General features: G+C 40.9%; 1 protein-coding gene across 1 annotated transcript in view; it reads left to right on the top strand.

Annotated features, from left to right (window-relative positions):
- Positions 1 to 740: 740 nt before the first annotated feature.
- Positions 741 to 19,447, top strand: part of LOC131998148 (matrix metalloproteinase-2-like) — a 529,615-nt gene continuing 510,908 nt past the window's right edge. The window contains exon 1 of the mRNA XM_059370475.1: positions 741 to 2,039. Coding sequence (XP_059226458.1) covers positions 1,833 to 2,039 — 207 coding nt within the window. The 5' untranslated portion in view covers positions 741 to 1,832. The remainder of the gene's footprint in view (positions 2,040 to 19,447) is intronic.

Here is a 19,447-nt window from a genome sequence, read left to right as displayed (position 1 = left end):
TGTCGTTGTAGGGTTGCCCAAAAAGTAATTGCGGATTTTTCATATAGTCGGCGTTGACAAATTTTTTCACAGCCTGTGACTCTGTAATTGCATTCTTTCTACTGTCAGTTATCAATTGTTACTTTTAGCTTGCTTTAGAAAAAAAGTGTAAAAAAGTATATTTGATTAAAGTTCATTCAAAGTTTTATTAAAAATGCAATTACTTTCTTTTAAAAAAACCGCAATTACTTTTTGGGCAACCCAATAGTACCCATCAGAAAACCTATATGAGGTAATTTTCCCTCTGAATGAAATACAAATACAAAATACATATTATCTAAAGCAAGTTAACGCAAAAAAAGAACATTGTACCCGCCTTTAGCAGCAAAGTGTAAAATGCCCATTTAGGTTGTGGTTTAAGATCGGCATTATTTTGTTTTTAATGGGTAGTTAGCAACACTGATTCTATCTCTTTATGAGAGCCGTTTGTTTACAAAGGCTCTCGCAGCATATTGATCGTGGGGGTGAGAGTGTAGTTCACCAACCAATATCAGCTGTTCATTGAGAGCGATGGTTATTTCTCCATGCGTGTAGGTAGGTGTATGGGGATAAATTTGTTTACATTTGTAAAATGAAGCGAGAGCATTCGAATCACACTTACACATTTGTGCTCCGCTGGAACAACTGGAATTGGCTTCACATACAGTAAGCCTAACTATGGCCAATTCAGTAATCAAACAAACGCGAGCGAAGTGGTTGGCCGCCGGTCAAAGCGAGAGTGTACGACGACTTGGATTTTATTTTGTATTCCATATCCAAAGCAACGCGAAGAAAAGAAAAACAAAGCAAAAAACATGCTACCGTAATTGTAGTTTTACAAGTATTATATTTAAAGAAAAAGCAATTCAAAGCATAAATGCAATACTGAAACGGCTGAATATTTAAAGCCCCAATGCTAAGGGAAGAATACAGGTCTACATTTTCATACTGAAAGAGCAAAACAAAACAAAAACAAAATAAAAAAACAACTACTACAACAAAAATATTTACGGTACGGTGCGTGCGAGCCAAAAATTAAAGAGTAGTCGATAGTTTGTGTCGCTGTGTGAATTCTCCCAGAAGAGGGTGTGTTTTTCTGATTAATTTGCCATTATTAATCATTCATGGAAATAAGTTAATTAAAATAAAAATCATCACAAAAAATATATATTAACGAGGTTAAGGCATCAAACCAGCAGAAGAAAAATAACGTGTCTGCCTTAGTGGAGGAAACAAAAAGCAGAAGAAGAAGCAGCAACAGCATGGTAAATGAGTGATTGTGTCCCTTCTATTGTTGTGATATTTTCCCTGGGGTTCTGACATTGTCAGGGCGCATGTGCGTTACTGTCAAAGCAAAGATGAAAAGTGCCGCTGCATGCGAGAAGTGGCCAAGAAGTGCATTTTCAAAACAAACCCAAGTCACAAATTCATTCAAAAAGCCCTTTGTGCCTAAGTGCGTGTGTGTGTGTTAGTGAGTGTTTTTTTTTAGAATTTCTAATCGGGGCCTATTAATTTTATCTCCAACGCATAATTATTTGTGTGAATGAATGCATGGAAAAATAAGTAAATACAAATATTGATAAAAAAAAGCAGGAGCAGATGAAAAAAAAATATCACATATAGGAAATAAATTTCTTTGTTCCCCCATATTCGTCACAACAAAAAAGTCAGTCAGCCGTTGGTTCGAAACAAAGCAAATCCTCATCATTCAAAACGTATCTTTCCACAACGACCTCCGCAAAGTGTATTTTCCAGAGTGTTTGTGTTTGAGTGCTTCATCTAAATATATTCCCATCAAAATAAAATATAAAAAAATGAAAAATACAACCAGTCCCTCCATTCATTTGAATAGAAATTCAAAAATTTGCCTCAAAATGTCTTTCACCTTGGGTGTTGTATTATTGATGCTAACTTTACAAAGTTTTTTGGTACAAACAAAACCCATAATGGAATATTCAGCAAAACATCGAAAACACCATAAAAATGCGAATTTAGAATCAGCTGTTTCTGATGATATTCTGGTAAGTGAATAGCATAAGTCAAACACACATACATAGAAATATTGTCACAGTGAAACCCCTGCACAAAAAACTATGTGCCAGTTAAAAGAAACCAAAAAAAAAAAAAAAATGTTAAGTTATATAGCCGTAACCGAAACAAATGACACCAGTTTTGAAAAAAAGAGAGCGATAATACTGATACAAAGATCCTACTTTGGGTAAGTAAGTAAGTAAGCTGTTTAGAAACAAGGCCACCTCTCGACAGACGAAGATCACACTATACTAGACACTGATATTACCCGTATTGTTATATAGTTACAAGGCATGGGTACTTGTGAAAACAGACGAAGCAGTGCTTGGAGTGTTTGAGAGAAGTACTTCGTTACATCTATGGACGAGTTTGCATTGACGGAGAATGTCGGTAATGTTGGATGGGTCATGTTGTCAGAATGAATGAATGAAGCTCCAAAGAAGAAGTCACGATTGTACACGCAAACCGGGATGGCCAACAGCCCGATGGAAAGATCAAGTGGTGAGAGACACTTCGAAACTTGGTCGGTTTTTATATAGCAGCTATATCAAATCAAGCTAGAGGATGGAGTGGACCTGGGGGTTTACATTGAGAGCCCAGGGACTGATATCTGTTTTAGACTGCATGAGCCTAATATGGTACTGCAGGCGGAGATCCGGGCGTTCACGGAATGTGTGAGGTGGTGTGGTGCTAACGCGAGGACGTCGAGTGTTAACATCTTTACCGACACTAATATTGCCATAAGCGCAATAACAACCAGGACGGTAAAGCCACGAACAGTCTTGCAGTGTAAGAAGATATTAGCGCCTTCTCTGAGGATGGCACGATACGCATCGTTTGGGTGCCGGGCCTTAACGGAGTAAGGGGAAATGAAAGGGCAGACGATTTGGCGGTGAAGGTCAGAGGACTGCCGTCAATAAACTTGGTTAACTCGAAGCCTTTCGGGTCGACTCAGTCCGAGTAAAGGGAGTGGGCTACGAATGCGCATGCAACATTGTGGAATAGCGAAACGGTCGGTAGAATGGCGAAAATCCTATGAGGGTGATCCAGATCGTGAGAAGACGAGGCTATTACTGAAAGGAAGCAAGAAGGGAGTCAGTATAGCTATTGGTATCATAACGGGACACATATGACTACGAGCTCACTTATGTAAAATTGGTGCGGCAAGTGATGGCATGTGTAAGGCATGCGGGGAAGATGGTGAGACGTCGGAGCATTTCCAAAAGATACGGACTTAGGTGGAGACACAATATCAGACATGAACCAACTTATTGGAGTGATGTGGAAAACAATTAAGGATTTCGTAAGTAGCACGGAATTCGTAATTTAAAATTTTCTTTTTAGAGGTTACTTTATAGTTTTTAGAGCACACAACAAGCCGATTACTGGCTTAGGTGTATGTCCATAGTGTCATGGGGCGGATTAATATCTGCACCCTCTTTTAAACCTAACCTATATCAAATCATGGACCGATTTGGACCATTTACAATCCCAACCGACCTACACTAAATGCAAGTATTTGTGCAAAATTTCAAGCGCCTAGCTTTACTCTTTCGAATGTCAGCGTGCTCTCGACAGGCAGACCTACGTACAAGGCTAGATCGACTTAAAATGTCATGGCAATCAAGAATATATACATTTAGACGCATATTTTAAGGTGATACAAGCGGAATGATGAAATTAGTATACCCCCATACCATGGTGAAGGCTATAAAAATTTAGACTACAAAGAGCAAACGAGTTGCTGCGCTTGCACGAAATTGGTGAATTTCAAGTTCTCTGACAAGAAAAATTTCCCAGTTGAGCAATTCGTAAACTCCCAAAATTATTGTGTTTACTTTACCGAGCGCACGTTCGAGAATTTGAGCCTAAGAAAGGTCCCCCGAAGTAGTTTTCATTTCAAGTGATTGTATGTGACCGCCTATGGCCATTCTCCAATCGTTTTCATCGAGCCTGGCGTCAAAGCAAATGCGACTTTTTATCGGGAAAACATTTTGGAGTCGTGGGCAAACAAACAATTCGGCCCTAGACCATGGACGTAACTATAAGACTCGGCAAAAGCATATGCAAATTTGCCCATCAACATTTCATTAAGGAACATTGGCAAACCGTCTCATAAAGCACGTATAAACCATTAATGGTTAAGAAATCATGTCCCTTACTTTATTTCGTCCACGCAGTGGTTGTCCAAATCGCTAGTTGTCAATCAACTTTAGAGAACAAGGTAAGAACTAAAAAAAAAACATGTCAGTATGGAATGAGCCAAAATACCGGTAGATTACATTCGTAGAGCTTGTTATTAGTTTTTGACTGGCTCAGAGCAATGTCATTGTTCTCTTTGCCCCATGTGTTGCACCGGTTCTGCATAAGTGACCCTTAGACCTATGTGACCCGTAATGATACCGAAAGCCATATTAACCTTTTCCTGCTTCCTTTGAGCAATAGCATCGTCTTCTCACGATACAGTCCCTCCCAAAGGGTCCGACATGCGCGTTAGGCGCCCACTCCCTAAACTCGGACTGTGTCACTTTCACAAAGTTTACTGATGACAATCCCCTACGGCCAACTCGTTTACCCTTTTATTTCCACTTACTCCTATATGGCCTCGTTTTAATAGCCCTGATGGTCAGTTTAGGACATCCAGCGAAAATTGCTTAAATACAAACAGCATGCCTATGTCAAGGAAAAGACTGTGGAGACTACCATGCACGAGGCTGTGCATAAAATAGAAGAATCCTTCGATGCCAAGACGTACACATTGGCGATGTGCGGACCGACACATTGATCCAATGTTATGGCCAATCCCGGGTGGATCCGGTCATTAGAGACTGGATAAACCATATGCTAAAGAACAGGTGGATAAAGTGGCATAGGGCATACCACAGGGGGGCATTTTATCACCACTCCTATGGGTGACCACCACAAATGACCTATTACGGATGCTAAGTGAGGAGAGATTTGAACCCGTCTATACTACTGTAATACTTTTAAGGGGTAAGGATGCGAACGAGCTATGCAGAAGGGCTGAAAGGCTCTTGCATATGGCATATGACTGGGATAGACCCAGAGGTCTCAAAGTTAACTCAGAGAAGACAGAAATATGCCTGTTCACGAGGAAGACGAAGGTAGGCCAATTTAACGCACCACGTTTCTTGAATAAGACGATTTCGATATCTGACAAGGTCAAATACTTAGGTGTGATCTTGGACAGGGAACTGAATTGGAAGTGTCATATTTAGAAGCGTACGGAGAAAGCTCACAGATGTTGGGTCCTATGTAGACGGACCGTAGGCTCGAAATGGGGCCTGAATCCTAGGATAGTCCACTGACTCTACAGGAGCGTGTTTAGACCAATACTTACTTACGCCTCAGTAGTTTGGTGGACTGCTATTAAGAAAAAGTGCAAAATAAGGACCATAAGGTCCAGGTTCAGAGAACATGTTGTCTTGGCATAGGCGGAGCGATGAGGACAACCCCCACTAGGGCACTGGAGACTTTTCTAGATATCCGACCCATTGACATACAGAGTATGTGTGAGGCAGCCACTGCGGCTATGAAACTTAAGGCGATGGGAGAATGGATTGAGGAAGGGACGCAGCACATACCATCGCGGTAAAATCGAGGCGGCGATAGGAATCCTGGAAGGAAGGGAAGAGGTTTCCGATCGGATACCTGAGATGAACCTTGAAGTCGAGTGCGAAGCACTGCTGCCATTGACACAGTCTTGGATTGACGGAACCCTAGTATTGCCATCTGGAAGATCATGTTACACGGATGGATCAAAGCTAGAGGACAGAGTGGGGCTGGGGGCTTACATTGAGAACCCAGGGACAGATGTTTTAGACTGCCTGACCATAATACTGTCCTGCAGGCGAAGACTCGGGCGATCACGGAATGCGTGAAGTGGTGTGGTGCTAACGCGAGAACGTCGAGGGTGAACATCTTTACCGACAGTAAAACTGCCATAAGGGCAATAACAACAAGGACGGTAAGGTTACGAGCAGTCTTGCAGTGTAAGATATAGATTAACGCCTTCTCTGAGGATGGCACAATCCACATCGTTTGAGTGCCGGGCCATAACGGAAATGGCAGACAATTTGGCATTGAAAGTCAGAGAACTGCCGACGATAAACTTGGTCAACCGGAAGCCTTTCGGGTCGACGCAGTCCAATTTAAGGGCGTGGGCGACAAACGCGTATGTTACACTGTGGAACAGCGAAACAGTCGGTAGGACGGTGAAAATCCCATGGGGTGATCCCGATCGTGAGAGGACGAGGCTTCTACTGAAAGAAAATAAGCTTTTGTCACGCACATAGGACAACGAGCTCACTTATGCAAAATCGGTGCGGCAATTGATAGTATGAGTAAGGCATGTGGGGAAGATGATGAGACATTGGCTCATCATCATTCCCGGCTCCCGTGGCTAACAGACACTGGTGCTTAGGTGGGGATACGATACCAGACATGAACCAACTTAGGAGAGTAGTATGGAAAACAATTAAGGATTTTTTAAATAGCACGGAATTCCTAAAAATAAAAAAAAAAATTCCTTAAAATTTTATTTTTTGAGGTTACTTTTTGGAGCGTACATCAAGCCGATTATTGGCTTAGGTGTATGTCGATGATGAAAGGGGGCGGATTAATATCTGCCCTAATGGCAAATAAAAGTATGAATGGATGTTGTAACACAAAAATATTTTATTAGAAAGAAAATAAATTAAACACCTACAGTCGTATTCAAACAATTTAATTATGGAGCATTAAAATGCACAGGGTTTGAACCTGGAGATATATATCCCCCACGCCACGAATTCCAATTGGAATATCCTTAACCTTTATACCAAATGACTCTCCCCGTCGAATATATCAAGTCTGGTTGCCAACCAACACAATATGTACTCATGGTACGAAAAACTCACATCCTTTGATGCTGCTCACTCATTGACCTTATAATCTTGAATCTTACCCAATGTCAAATCAATAATCTCTTTTCCAGTAGATATCTTAAAAGTTAGGTTCTTTCGTAATAGGATTCGATTTAAATGACATCCACTGTACTAGTATTCTCTAGCATAAATACTTTCTCATTCGTATTCCTGCGCCACTCCTTAAAGCCAGCCACACGCGTGCAATTATACACACATGTCAACCATATGCGGAGACGGCTATTCCTGCTTTCTTTACCCCTATGGCATGATTGCTATGTTCTGCGACAAAATTATTCCCATTTCCTTTGTGTGGACGGACAAGAAAACAAAATAAAAATTATTCAATGTCGTCATTGTTGTTGTTGCGAGTTTGTTGAACTACCAGCAGCAACTAGCCGGCTTACGGCTTGTGGAAGGAAAGGAGACAACTCCAGCCAGCTAGTGTGTCATAATCGTCATCGGCATTGCTGGCTAAAATCAGCAGTACAACGTGAAATTTGTTCTCTATCTGTCTCTCACTCTCCCTGTCGCACTCTCTATCTCCCGTCACACTCTTCAGAGGGTTATTAAAGTATTTGGCGCCGGCCTGTCGTGCTCGTTGCCGGCTATTTTGTTTTGCTCATTTTCAGTTTCATTTTTGTCAGTCTGGTTGGTTTTCCCCATCTCTACTTTTCATTTTCCTGCTATTTCATTTTCATTTGATTTCGCTTAGTTTCGTAAACCATTTGGCTTACGGAGAGTTTAACGTATTACCCATTCCATTGGTTTGTTTACAATTTATTGTGCGTTATTGTCTAAAAGGAGCAATAAGGACTTAGTTGAGAGTGAACTCAAAGTTGCTGAAAATGTGTGCGTTATATCATTTCTCTCTCACTTCGAAATGGACACTTTAACGATTTCTATTCGAAGAGAGACAATTGAAAAACGAATGTTCGTGCCATATTTGGAAGAGCTTAAGTTTATACTGCAGGTCTCTAATGATTAAATTTTCTTTGCAAATTTCCCTAAACCTCTCACAAAAAACCTATCATAATTTGTGGAGGAAACTGAGAATATGGAGACCTACCCCAATGTACTATGTGTATTTGTATATAAGATAGTATATTTTTTCTTACAGTCAGGCAGTCAATAAAACTCTGAAACCCGTATTGCTGGATTGCAGAAGCAGCCCTCGACTGTCACAGATCTCTAAACGAAATGGCTGAACAGTTCAAAGTTCACCTGTTCTGGTTGCCGGGCCAGAAAGATATCCTAGGAAATTGTGAATCAGACGAGCTTGCGATACTTGGAAGTATCTCACTTATTCCAGGGGAACTAGAATCTGTTGGTATGCATCTGGCGACATATATGCTTAGTCTTCAGGATCGGGCCCCAAGTGCACCGACTAAAATGTCTCATCATCTTCCCCATATGCCCAACACATGCTATCACTTGCCGTACCGATTTTACATAAGTGAGCTCGTAATCCTATGTGTACCGTTATGATACAAAAAGCTATACTGACCTCCATCTTACTTCCTTTTAGTAATTGCCTCGTCCTCTCACGACTGTTTCGCTGTTCCACAGTGTCGCTTCGACCCTAAAGGCTTCGGGTTAACCAATTATATTCACGGCAGTCCTCTGGTTTTCACTGCCAAAACGTCTGCCATTTCATTCCCCCTTACTCCGCTATGGCCCGGCACCCAAATGATGCATATTTTGCCATCCTCCGAGAAGGCGTTAATCTCCTTACTCTGCAAGACTGCTCGTGACCTTACCATCCTGGTTGTTATTGCCCTTATGGCCATTTTACTGTCCGTAAAGATGTTCACCCTCGACGTCCTTGCGTTAGCACCACACCACCTCACGCAATCCGTGATCGACGGATCTCCGCTTGCAGGACCGTTTATGGTCAGGCAGTCTTAATCAGATCTCCGTCCCTCGGTTCTTAATGTTAACCCCCACCCCCACTCTGTTCTCTAGCTTTAATTCATGCGAGTAACATGGTCATCCAAATGGCAATAGTGGCTCGTACTCGACCTCAAGTGTCGTCACAGGTTTCCGATCGGAAAACTCTTCCATTTCTTGCAGGTTTCCTATCGTCGTCTTGATTATACTCAGATTGTATGAGCTGCTCCCATCGCCTTAAGTGTCATAGCCGCAGTGGTATTTGACCTTGTCAGATATCGAAATCGTCTTATTGAGGAAACGTGGTGCGTTAAATTGACCCATCTTCGTCTTCCTCGTGAACAGGCATATTTCAGTCTTCTCTGGGTTAACATTGAGAACCCTGGGTCCAGTCCAGTCATATGTCATATGCAAAACCTTTTCGGCCCTTCTGTATAGCTAGTTCGGGTCCTAAGAAGTATTATAACATCGTGCATAGCAGCCGGCTTCAAATCCTTCCTCAGTCAGTATCCATAATATATTATTTATGGTGAGTCCACTTATGATAGATTTAATGGTTGCCTGGCTGTAAGGGAAAGTATTTAGCCATACGGCCACATTTTGTATTGTTGGGATCCCCGCTTTAAATTAAATATAGTGATTGAGTAGCATTTTCTATATACCCAGTCTTAGTTCTTCAAAGTACACCCTTAAGCCCATATGGTCATCCACTTTCATATCATGTTTATAGAAGTCTACGTACGAAGTCTGATGTGGCTATCGTTACACGTCATAAGCTGGCGCGATCACTTTTACATCAAGTTTTTCCACCGACATTTTTATATTGTTAATGGGCATAGAGACCACCGTGGCGCAGAAGTTGGCACGTCCGCCTATGGAACCGAATGCCTGGGTTTAAATCACGTCGTGAACATCAGAGAAAAATGTCAACTGTGGTTTTTGTTTTACTTATGCTGGCTACATTTGTGAGATATCCCGCCATCTTAACTTCTGTACCAAGTTGTTCGTTAAGCGTCACGCTGTTCAATCTCGGCATAAGAAAGAGTCCTCTTATCATTGAGCTTAAACATGTGCGTGAAGATAAATTCCGAATTTAACTAGCAGACACAAACCGCTTTGTTAACAGAGTGCGAGAGAGAGTAACAGAAGTATTAACAGAGATCCACTGAGGGGTTAGCAGAGCTCTGTAAATACTTAACAGAACCAAATAACAAGAGAAATTAATTAAATTTCTTACTTTTTATCAGTTTTTGCCAATATTTGTAAAAAGAAAAATAAAACCATACCAAAATTTGGAGTAAAATATCAATGCTTTGAATCAAAAACACCAAATGAAATATCTATTACCGTAGTACTGAGAAAAATGACAAATTTATAAAAAAAATATTCTGGGCAGGATTATGACCAATGGTCCTGGAGGACATCTAAGAATTCTACAAGGTACTAACATACATCGTTGGAAAGGTCACGATGTGTGCTTTCCAAAACATGTCCTTATTCGAAAATCGAGCTGTTGGTTTTTTCAAATTCCTGTCATTTTTAAGGAATTTCTCGAAAAAAATTCTGGACAGGATTATGGCCAATGCTCCTGGAGGACATCTACGAATTCTACAAGGTACTACCATACATCGTTGGAAAGGTCACGATGTGTGCTTTCCAAAACATGTCCTTATTTGAAAATCGAGCAGTTGGTTTTTTCAAATTCCTGTCTTTTTTAAAAATTTCTCGAAAAAATTCTGGAAAGGATTATGGCCAACGCTCCTGGAGGACATCTAAGAATTCTACAAGGTACTACCATACATCGTTGGAAAGGTCACGATGTGTGCTTTCCGGACCAATGGTCCGGTCATAATCCTGCCCAGAATATTTTTTTTATATATTTGTCATTTTTCTCAGTACTACGGTAATAGATATTTCATTTGGTGTTTTTGATTCAAAGAATTGATATTTTACTCCAAATTTTGGTATGGTTTTATTTTTCTTTTTACAAATATTGGCAAAAACTGATAAAAAGTAAGAAATTTAATTAATTTCTCTTGTTATTTGGTTCTGTTAAGTATTTACAGAGCTCTGCTAACCCCTCAGTGGATCTCTGTTAATACTTCTGTTACTCTCTCTCGCACTCTGTTAACAAAGCGGTTTGTGTCTGCTAGTTAAATTCGGAATTTATCTTCACGCACATTATTTCGAGGTGTTGTAAACAAAATGCCGATATTAATATACTCTTGTCCTATCGTGGAGGTTATAAAAACAGATGGGCATGGCTAAATCGACTTAGAAATTAAGTTTGACCTGAGACATATATTTAATGTATAGGGTATCTTCTCCTTTTGAGTGCTCATTAGTTAATAGTACTACGTAGGAAGGCTTCTGAAGGTGAAATAAATCCAAGTGCTACAATAATTCCCTGCGAAAACCAGTATTTGTACAGCGATATGATGCAGGGACTTCCTCTGACTAATAGAAACCCTTTGACCATTAATGTCTCGGCACGAGTTAAAAGTTGTGGTTATGGAGATAGAATCCATTTATTCAATTCTGCATCCGATATAATTCACCAAACTCATGAGAGGCGGAAATTGCTAATACTGTTACGTTAGATTATGTTTCTTTGAAAAGACTTTTGCTTCTTCTTGTTTATTGCTTTTTCACATATATTTAACAAAATAATCCATTTCTTCCTTTATGTCGAACTGCCTATAATCAGCGACTTTATAGCAGCCTGTCTAGCCAGTTGTCAAACAATTCCTATGGCTTGTCAAACTTTTCACTTTTAAGAAATGTAAAATAATGTCGATAATCTGAATTAATACTCGTTACACGTTTCATGGCAATATTTGTATTGTACCACCACCATTCAATCAATCACGCCTTGTTTCTTCATCTAAAATGCGAAAGCAGTGTCCGCGCTCAATAAACGTTAATAGGGGGACCAAATGCAAAGAAAAACACAAATAAATTTTAAATGAAAATGTTAACAATTGGAATTTTATTACTTTATGTTTTACACAGTTTACGGTTTGGTGTTGCTTGTTAATGACATGCCCCATTCTGTTAAAGCCAAACTTTCCTCGCAGAAGCACCGCTTCCTTGGCGGATGTGGCCTTAAGCTGAGTTCCTTGACTGTTTGCATTGCCTAAGGATGTTTCTTTTTTCTCGTTTTTTGGCTGTTTTGGTTCTGACAGTTTTTGTGTTATTTTCGCATTAAACGGAAATGACAATTTTATTGTTTTTGTTTTTTTTTGTGTGTGTTTCATTCCACACAAGGACAACAAAAACCACAATGCGATGACAGCCAGTGCATTGGAAGGAAGTGGCAGGCTCAATGGTTGGATATTAAGAAGAAATAAATATTCAGAGGCTAAAATGCTCGGCGCAAACATGCGGTCCCTTCTATTGGCTAATGACTCAACAACGAATTCCAAATTGTAAGAGGGGCATTATTAAAACGTAACGACCTTTAAGTTGCTATTGGGGAATTGTAGGCTTGAAATGTCAAAAGGATGCACGATGATGGCATCTTTAGCTGTAACTTCCTTATAGGTGTTGGTTCTTTTTACGTTGACAATTAAATGAACTAATAATGCTCAATGTCACGGCATTTATTTTAAAAATTTAAATCCAAAGATGAGTCATGCATTACTGTCTGTCAGTCTTTGAAGACAAACCTTTTGTTTTTGGCGTGGTCATTTCGCAAGTGGAAATAGGCTGACGTAACCATTTCACAGATATCGGTTCCTATGTTTTGAAAAACGTTTCCGGTTTCGCTTATGTATTTAAAAGTCAACATTCAAAGATAATGCAAGTTGAGTGAACATTCTTTTTGCCGATAGTTATCATGGTGACGAATGTTTTTATCGCAAATATCAAATATGGGCAGATCCCAGAAACAGTTTACCAACCATCAAATTTTCCCATAAATCTAAGTGATTTTTGGTTAACACAATGTCAGAGTGGGTAATGCATTTTTTAATCTATAACAAGTAAAAAGGCGTTAAGTTCGGCCAGGCCGAACTTTGGATACCCACCACCTCGGGTATATATGTAAACCACCTTTCATCAAAATCCGGTGAAAATTGCATACCTTATGTCCCATAGCAGTAATATCGAAATATGTTCCGATTTGGACCAAAGATGTGGAAGGGCCTAATACAACTCACTGTCTCAAAGTTCAGCAAGATCGGATAATAAATGTGGCTTTTATGGGCCTAAGACCCTAAATCGGCGGATCGGTCTATATGGCAGCTATATCCAAATCTGAACCGATCTAGGCCAAATTAACGAAGGATGTCGAAGGGCTTAACACAACTCACTGTCCCGAATTTTGGCATAATCGGATAATAAATGTGGCTTTTATGGGCCTAAGACTCTTAATCGAAGGATCGGTCAATATGGCAGCTATAACCAAATCTAGACCGATCTTGGCCAAATTGACGAAGGATGTCGTACGGCCTAACATAACTCACTGTACCAAATTTTAGTAAAATCGGATAATAAATGTGGCTTTTATTGGCCTAAGACCCTAAATCGGCGGATCGGTATATATGGGGGCTATAGCAAGATATAGTCCGATATAGCCCATCTTCGAACTTAACCTGCTTATGGACATAAAAAGAATCTGTGCAAAGTTTCAGGTCAATATCTCTATTTTTAAAGACGGTAGCGTGATTTCAACAGACAGACGGACGCACATGTCTAGATCGTCTTAGATTTTAACGCTGATCAAGAATATATACTTTATAGGGTCGGAAATGGATGGAAATGTTGCAAACGGAATGGAAATGTTGCAAACGGAATGACAAAATGAATATACCCCCATCCTTCGGCAAGCTTCGGTGGACAGCTATATCAGGTTATGGACCATACTTGGCTCAGTTGTTTGAAGTCGTAACAGAACACCACATGCAAAATTTCAGCTAAATCTGACAACATTTGCGGGTTTGTAAAGACTCAAGAAGTTAAATCGAGCCATCGGTTAATATGGGAGCTATATCAGGTTATATACCGATTTGGACAGTACTTGGCATAGTTGTTGGAAGTCACAATAGAACTCTATGTGCAAAATTTCAAAATGTCAGGCAAATCGGACAAAAATTGCGGCTTCCCGGGGCTTAAGAAGTTAAATCGGGAGATCGGTTCGGAGATTAAGAAGTTAAATCGGTAGATCGGTTTAGATGGGAGCTATATCTAAATCTGAACTGATATGGCCTAGTTGCAATCCGCAATAACCTAGTTCAATATTACTTTGATAAAAATCACTGTTCCACTATTCCTGATAGAACCGATTGGAACTACGATATTCCTGGCAACAGAAGTTACATAGACTTCTATACGGATGGTTCCAAGCTGAACGACCAGGTGGGCTTTGGGGTGTACTCGAAATATCTAGAACTGGTCATATCGGAAAGGTTACCCGACCACTGCAGTGTGTATCTTGCAATTAAGGAAGTGGTGGAATGGCTAAGATATAATGTCATTACGACGACTGACATAAATATCTTCTCAGATAGCCAGGCAGCCATTAAATTCCTGGAGAACATATTTCTGAACCCAAAAAACCGCCCTTGACTGTCGCAGATCACTCAACGAGATGGCTGAACAGTTTAAAATTCACCTGTTCTGGGTGCCGGACTACAGAGATATCCCAGGGAATTCTAAAGCAGACGAGCTTGCGAGACTAGGAACTACTTTACACACTCCAGGGACTCTGGAATCTTTGGGTATGGCTCTAGCGACATGTAAGCTAAGTTTTTAGGACCAGGCCCGAAGGACAACGAATGATAGTTAACTGTTAATGAATGATAGTCATGACAGTTAACTGTCTAATCGGGAAACATGCTGACAGACTGAAGGTTGCCAACAACGACTTTTGCAGAAGCTGTAGGGACATCGAGGAAGAAGAGACTATAGAACACCTTCTGCGTGTATGCGCCGCACTAGCAGTTAGAACGATTTCCACTTTAGGTTCTCGTTTCTTTGAGAACCTGTCTGATTTAGCGGATGTGAACATTCGCAAGTTATTGGGCTTTTAAAGCGAACTGGATGGTTCAAGGGTAGGAACTAGAGGGCATCTTCTTTCTTCTGTTCCTGTGGTATCACGATGGACGAAAACGTCTAAGTGAGTCTGATGGCAGGCTATCACTTAAACCTAACCTAACCTAGTTCAATATCAAGTATCCGTGCAAAATTTTAAGCGGCTGGCTTTACGCGTTCGACCGCTAGCGTAATTTCGACAGACTGACGGACAAACGGACATGGCTAGATCGACTCAGAGCATCGAGACGATTAAAAATATATCTTCTTTATGGAGTCTTAGACGAATATTTCGAGGTGTTACAAACGGAAAGACTAGTTTCGTATACGCCCATCCTATGGTGGTGGGTATAAGAAAAATATTATAAATGTTAATAATACTTGCAAAGTTTGAATTAGGGACATTTTAATCGAAAATTAGGACAAAGTGTATGACTTGTACTTGGCGGCCACCGTAGCGCAGAGGTTAACATGTCCGCCTATAACGCTAAATGCCCGGTTTCGAATCCTGGCGAAAACATGAGAAGCAATTTTCGTGATGGTCATCCCCTTCTAAGACTGGCAACATTTATGAGATACAATGGAATGTTCATTACCAAATTAACATTGCTTTTGAATTGTTTGTAGGACTGGTAGTTTGAACTCAGAGTTGTTATATTTGCCCAAATAATAACACTTGTTAAATGTTTTTTTTTTAATTGTATTTGGAAAGCTCCAGCATGAGATAATTCGAATTTCGGCATTTCGTTTGTTACACCACCAAATATTGGTGTAAGACCCTAATGAATTGTCAATCGCGTATGTAATAGCTGTGCCAAATACAGTTCAATCGGTGTATAACCTGATATAGCTCCCGATCTCCCGATTTGATTTCTTGAGCCCTTATATGCCCCAATTTTTTTTTATGACTTCCAACAACTGTGCCAAGTACATTCCGAATCGGTTTTGATATAGCTCCCATATAAATTGATCTCCCGATTTGACTTCTCAAGCCCTTAGGTTAGGTTAGTTTGAAAAGAGGGTGCAGATATTAATCCGCCGCATGCCACTATGGATATACCCCTAAGCCAGTAATCGGCTTGTTGTGCGCTCTAAAAACTATAATGTAACCTCTAAAAAGAAAATTGTAAGTTAGGAATTACAAAATTCTTAATTGTTTTCACTTCCACTCTCCTCAGTTGGTTCATGTCTGATATTGTGTCTCCACCTAAATGCCGGTATCTGTTGAACGCGAAATGCTCCAACGTCTCATCATCTTCTCCGCATGCCCTACACATGCTATCACTTGCCGCACCGATTTTACATAAGTGATCTCGTAGTCCTATGTGTTCCGTAATGATACCAATAGTGTTACTGACCTCCTTCTTGCTTCCTTCCAATAATAGCCTCGTCTTCTCACGATCTGGATCACCCCATAGGGTTTTCATCGTCCTACCGACCGTTTCACTCTTCCACAATGTTGCATGCGCATTCGTCGCCCACTCCCTTAACTTTGGCTGCGTCGAGCTGAAAGGCTTCCGGATAACCAAGTTTATTGAAGGCAGTCCTCTGGCCTTCAGCGCCAAATCATCTGCTCTTTCATTTCTCCTTTGTCCGTTATGGCCCTGCACCCAAACCATGCGGATTTTGCCATCCTCAGAGAAGGCGTTAATCTCCTCCTAACACAGTAAGACTGTTCGTGACCTTACCGTCCTGGTTGTTGTTGCCTTAATGGCAATTTTACTGTCGGTAAAGATGTTCAGACTCGACGTCCTCGCGTTAGCACCACACTACTTCACGCATTCCGTGATCGCCCGGATCTCTGCCTGCAGGACCGTATTATGGTCAGGCAGTCTTAAACAGATCTCGGTCCCTGGGTTCTTAATGCAAACCCCCAGGCCCACTCTGTCCTCTAGCTATGATCAATCCGGATAACATGATCTGCCAGATAGAAATACTAGGGTTCCGTCAATCCAAGACTGTGCCGATTTCGAGCCTAAGGCCCGTCTACATAGTGCCCAACATCTGTGAGCCTTCTCAGTACGCTCCTGAATGTGACATTTCCAATTCAGTTGCCTATCCGAGATCACAGCTAAGTATTTGAAGTATTATAACATCGTCTGCGTAGCAAACGGGTTCAAATCCCCTTCTCAGTCAGCATCCTTAATAGGTCATTTAAGGTGGTCACCCAGGAGTGGCGATAAAATGCCCCTGTGGCGTTCCCTGTTCCACTTTCTCCCTTATATTTATGCCATGGTACACACAATTTATCCACCTTTTCCTTTGCATATGGTTTATCCAGTCTCTAAGGACCGGGTCTACCCGGTACTGGTCTACGGATTGGATCAGAGTGTCGGTCCGCACATTGTTAAAAGCCCCCTCGATGTCAATGCATACCGCCAGTGTGTTCGTTTTGGCTTCGAAGGATTCTTCTATTTTATGCACAACCTCGTGCAAGTCAGTCTCCACCGACCTTCCCTTGACATAGGCATGCCACTTCAATACCTTTCTAACTGCCAAGATTCTAAGCTATAAACAATTTACAAAAATCTTGCTCTGAGTTTCGGTTATAGTTGCAAAGGAAATGCTCCATCTCTAATTTTTTGCACTTTGTTTGCAGTTAGGTGAAAACTTTTATTCCATGTCAGACTTGGGTTTAATTTTCATTGACTGTGAATGCTATGGATATGGCTTTTTGAAAATGTTCGCTCTCAGACATTCTTAAGAGTTCTAAGCTCTCAATTGACACTTGATTGTTTTTTGCCACATAGTGAAAACTGCATTCTTCACATTGACGGCTGGGTAAATGCAGTGAACGCTCTAAGAATGTGAAACATCTGTACTTTTCTCAAGCATAGTAGACTTCAACGATGGATATACGAGTATAATCCTTGTGCATATTTGTAGTCATAATTTATCAACTGAAAGAGCAAAGTCTCACAATTCTTTCAATAGTAGGGGTACTCACTGCAAAACGAAACATGACTACAACTCTTCAATAGCACACCATTGTGCAGTTATTCATTAACATTCCATGAAATTTTCTTATGGAATGGAAGAAGAAGAAGACAATATGAACACGCCTAATGTCATGCAAATATAAGGAAGTTGGAAAGGAAGAACAAGAAAACCTAATAACGGTGAAGAATAAGCGCATGAGAAATATAATCAAAACAAAAAGTCAAATGAACAAGAATGGAGATTGGAACGCATAAGCAGCTCTTTAAAGACAATAAGACACAATTACCATTCATTGTCCGCATTAGCTGCGGATTTTGATGCATCTCATACCCCCAAAACCAAGCCAGCTGCCTTGTCTCTTCTCCTCCTTGCACGTTCAGATGCCATTTGGGGCTCACAGTAAAGAGCAACGAACGCATGCCAATCCAAATAGGGGCATGGATATGCTTAAATGTATGCCTCTACCCGAGCACGGTTTTTCAATCCCTCACTCACTCTTTGATGCGATAAGTAAACTGATGTTTGTTTTCTCATTCTCTCACTTGCTGCTTTATTCGAATGCCCAATCCACATCATCATAATCAGTGTTGCCTTCAACGTTGTCATCATCATCACCATAGACGGCGTAAGCTACAATACTTCAGCTGCAACGAAGCATTGCCATTGCAACCAATATTGTTCTAGGGTTCTACATTACATGGCGGCCTATTGCTTTATGTTGCGTCTGTTTGATTGCTGATATGCCACAGCAAACGAAATAAAAAAAAAAGAAAAAACAATGGAACCGGGTGACAGCACTCAGCTCATTTACAGAACTTCCAGTAGCCGTGGAAGCTACTGCATGCGTCGAGCATGCAGTCATTGAAGACCGATAACATCATTATCTCAATAAAATGAAGGCATTGCAATATTATTTGGGCGAACTGCAGGCACAAAAATATTGATACAAAATAAATCTTTCCTCGAGCAGTGGTGGATTGAAGAGGCCTTGGGTTTAAGGTTGTAGACTTCAGCAGACACGAATTCAAAGGAGGTGGCCGAAACTGGCTCGTCTGAGACGTAAGTTGTACTAATGGTGGCCCCGGCTCCTTGGTGGGGAGAGAATGTTCCATTTACAAAATCCCTTGTAATAAAAGGTATGCAGACTCTTCGAATTGTTCCAGACTGGGCGACAGCTTGCGCTTTGGGGTGTACTCGAAAGAACTGAGATACCCAGTCCCAGTTCTTTGGAGTAGGTTAGCCAATCCCTGTGATGTAAATGGCTAAGCTTTAATGTACAAATGGCGGTTGGCACAAATATCTATCCGCAATCAAAAGCTGGCCATGACTATCGCAAATCTCTCAACGTGATTCCCTTGTGCTGGTTGCCGCGGCACAGAGATATTCAAGGGGATTGCAGAGAACACCAGCATGCAGGACTAGGAATTACCTGTATTCCAGCGGAACAGCGGAACGTAAGACAAATGGTCACAAATTGGGGACTGTGAATGCTAAAAGATTGTGTGGCCCAATCTAGACATAAACGAAAGTCTCATTCATTGTGTCTATCATCAAAAGTCTATCACATTCTGATTGGAAAACGTGCGAAGAATCGATGTTGGTGTGTTGTA

Source organism: Stomoxys calcitrans, chromosome 5 (assembly GCF_963082655.1).
Source record: "Stomoxys calcitrans chromosome 5, idStoCalc2.1, whole genome shotgun sequence".
Lineage (NCBI taxonomy): Eukaryota > Metazoa > Arthropoda > Insecta > Diptera > Muscidae > Stomoxys > Stomoxys calcitrans.
This window is presented reverse-complemented; position numbering and strand designations above follow the sequence as displayed.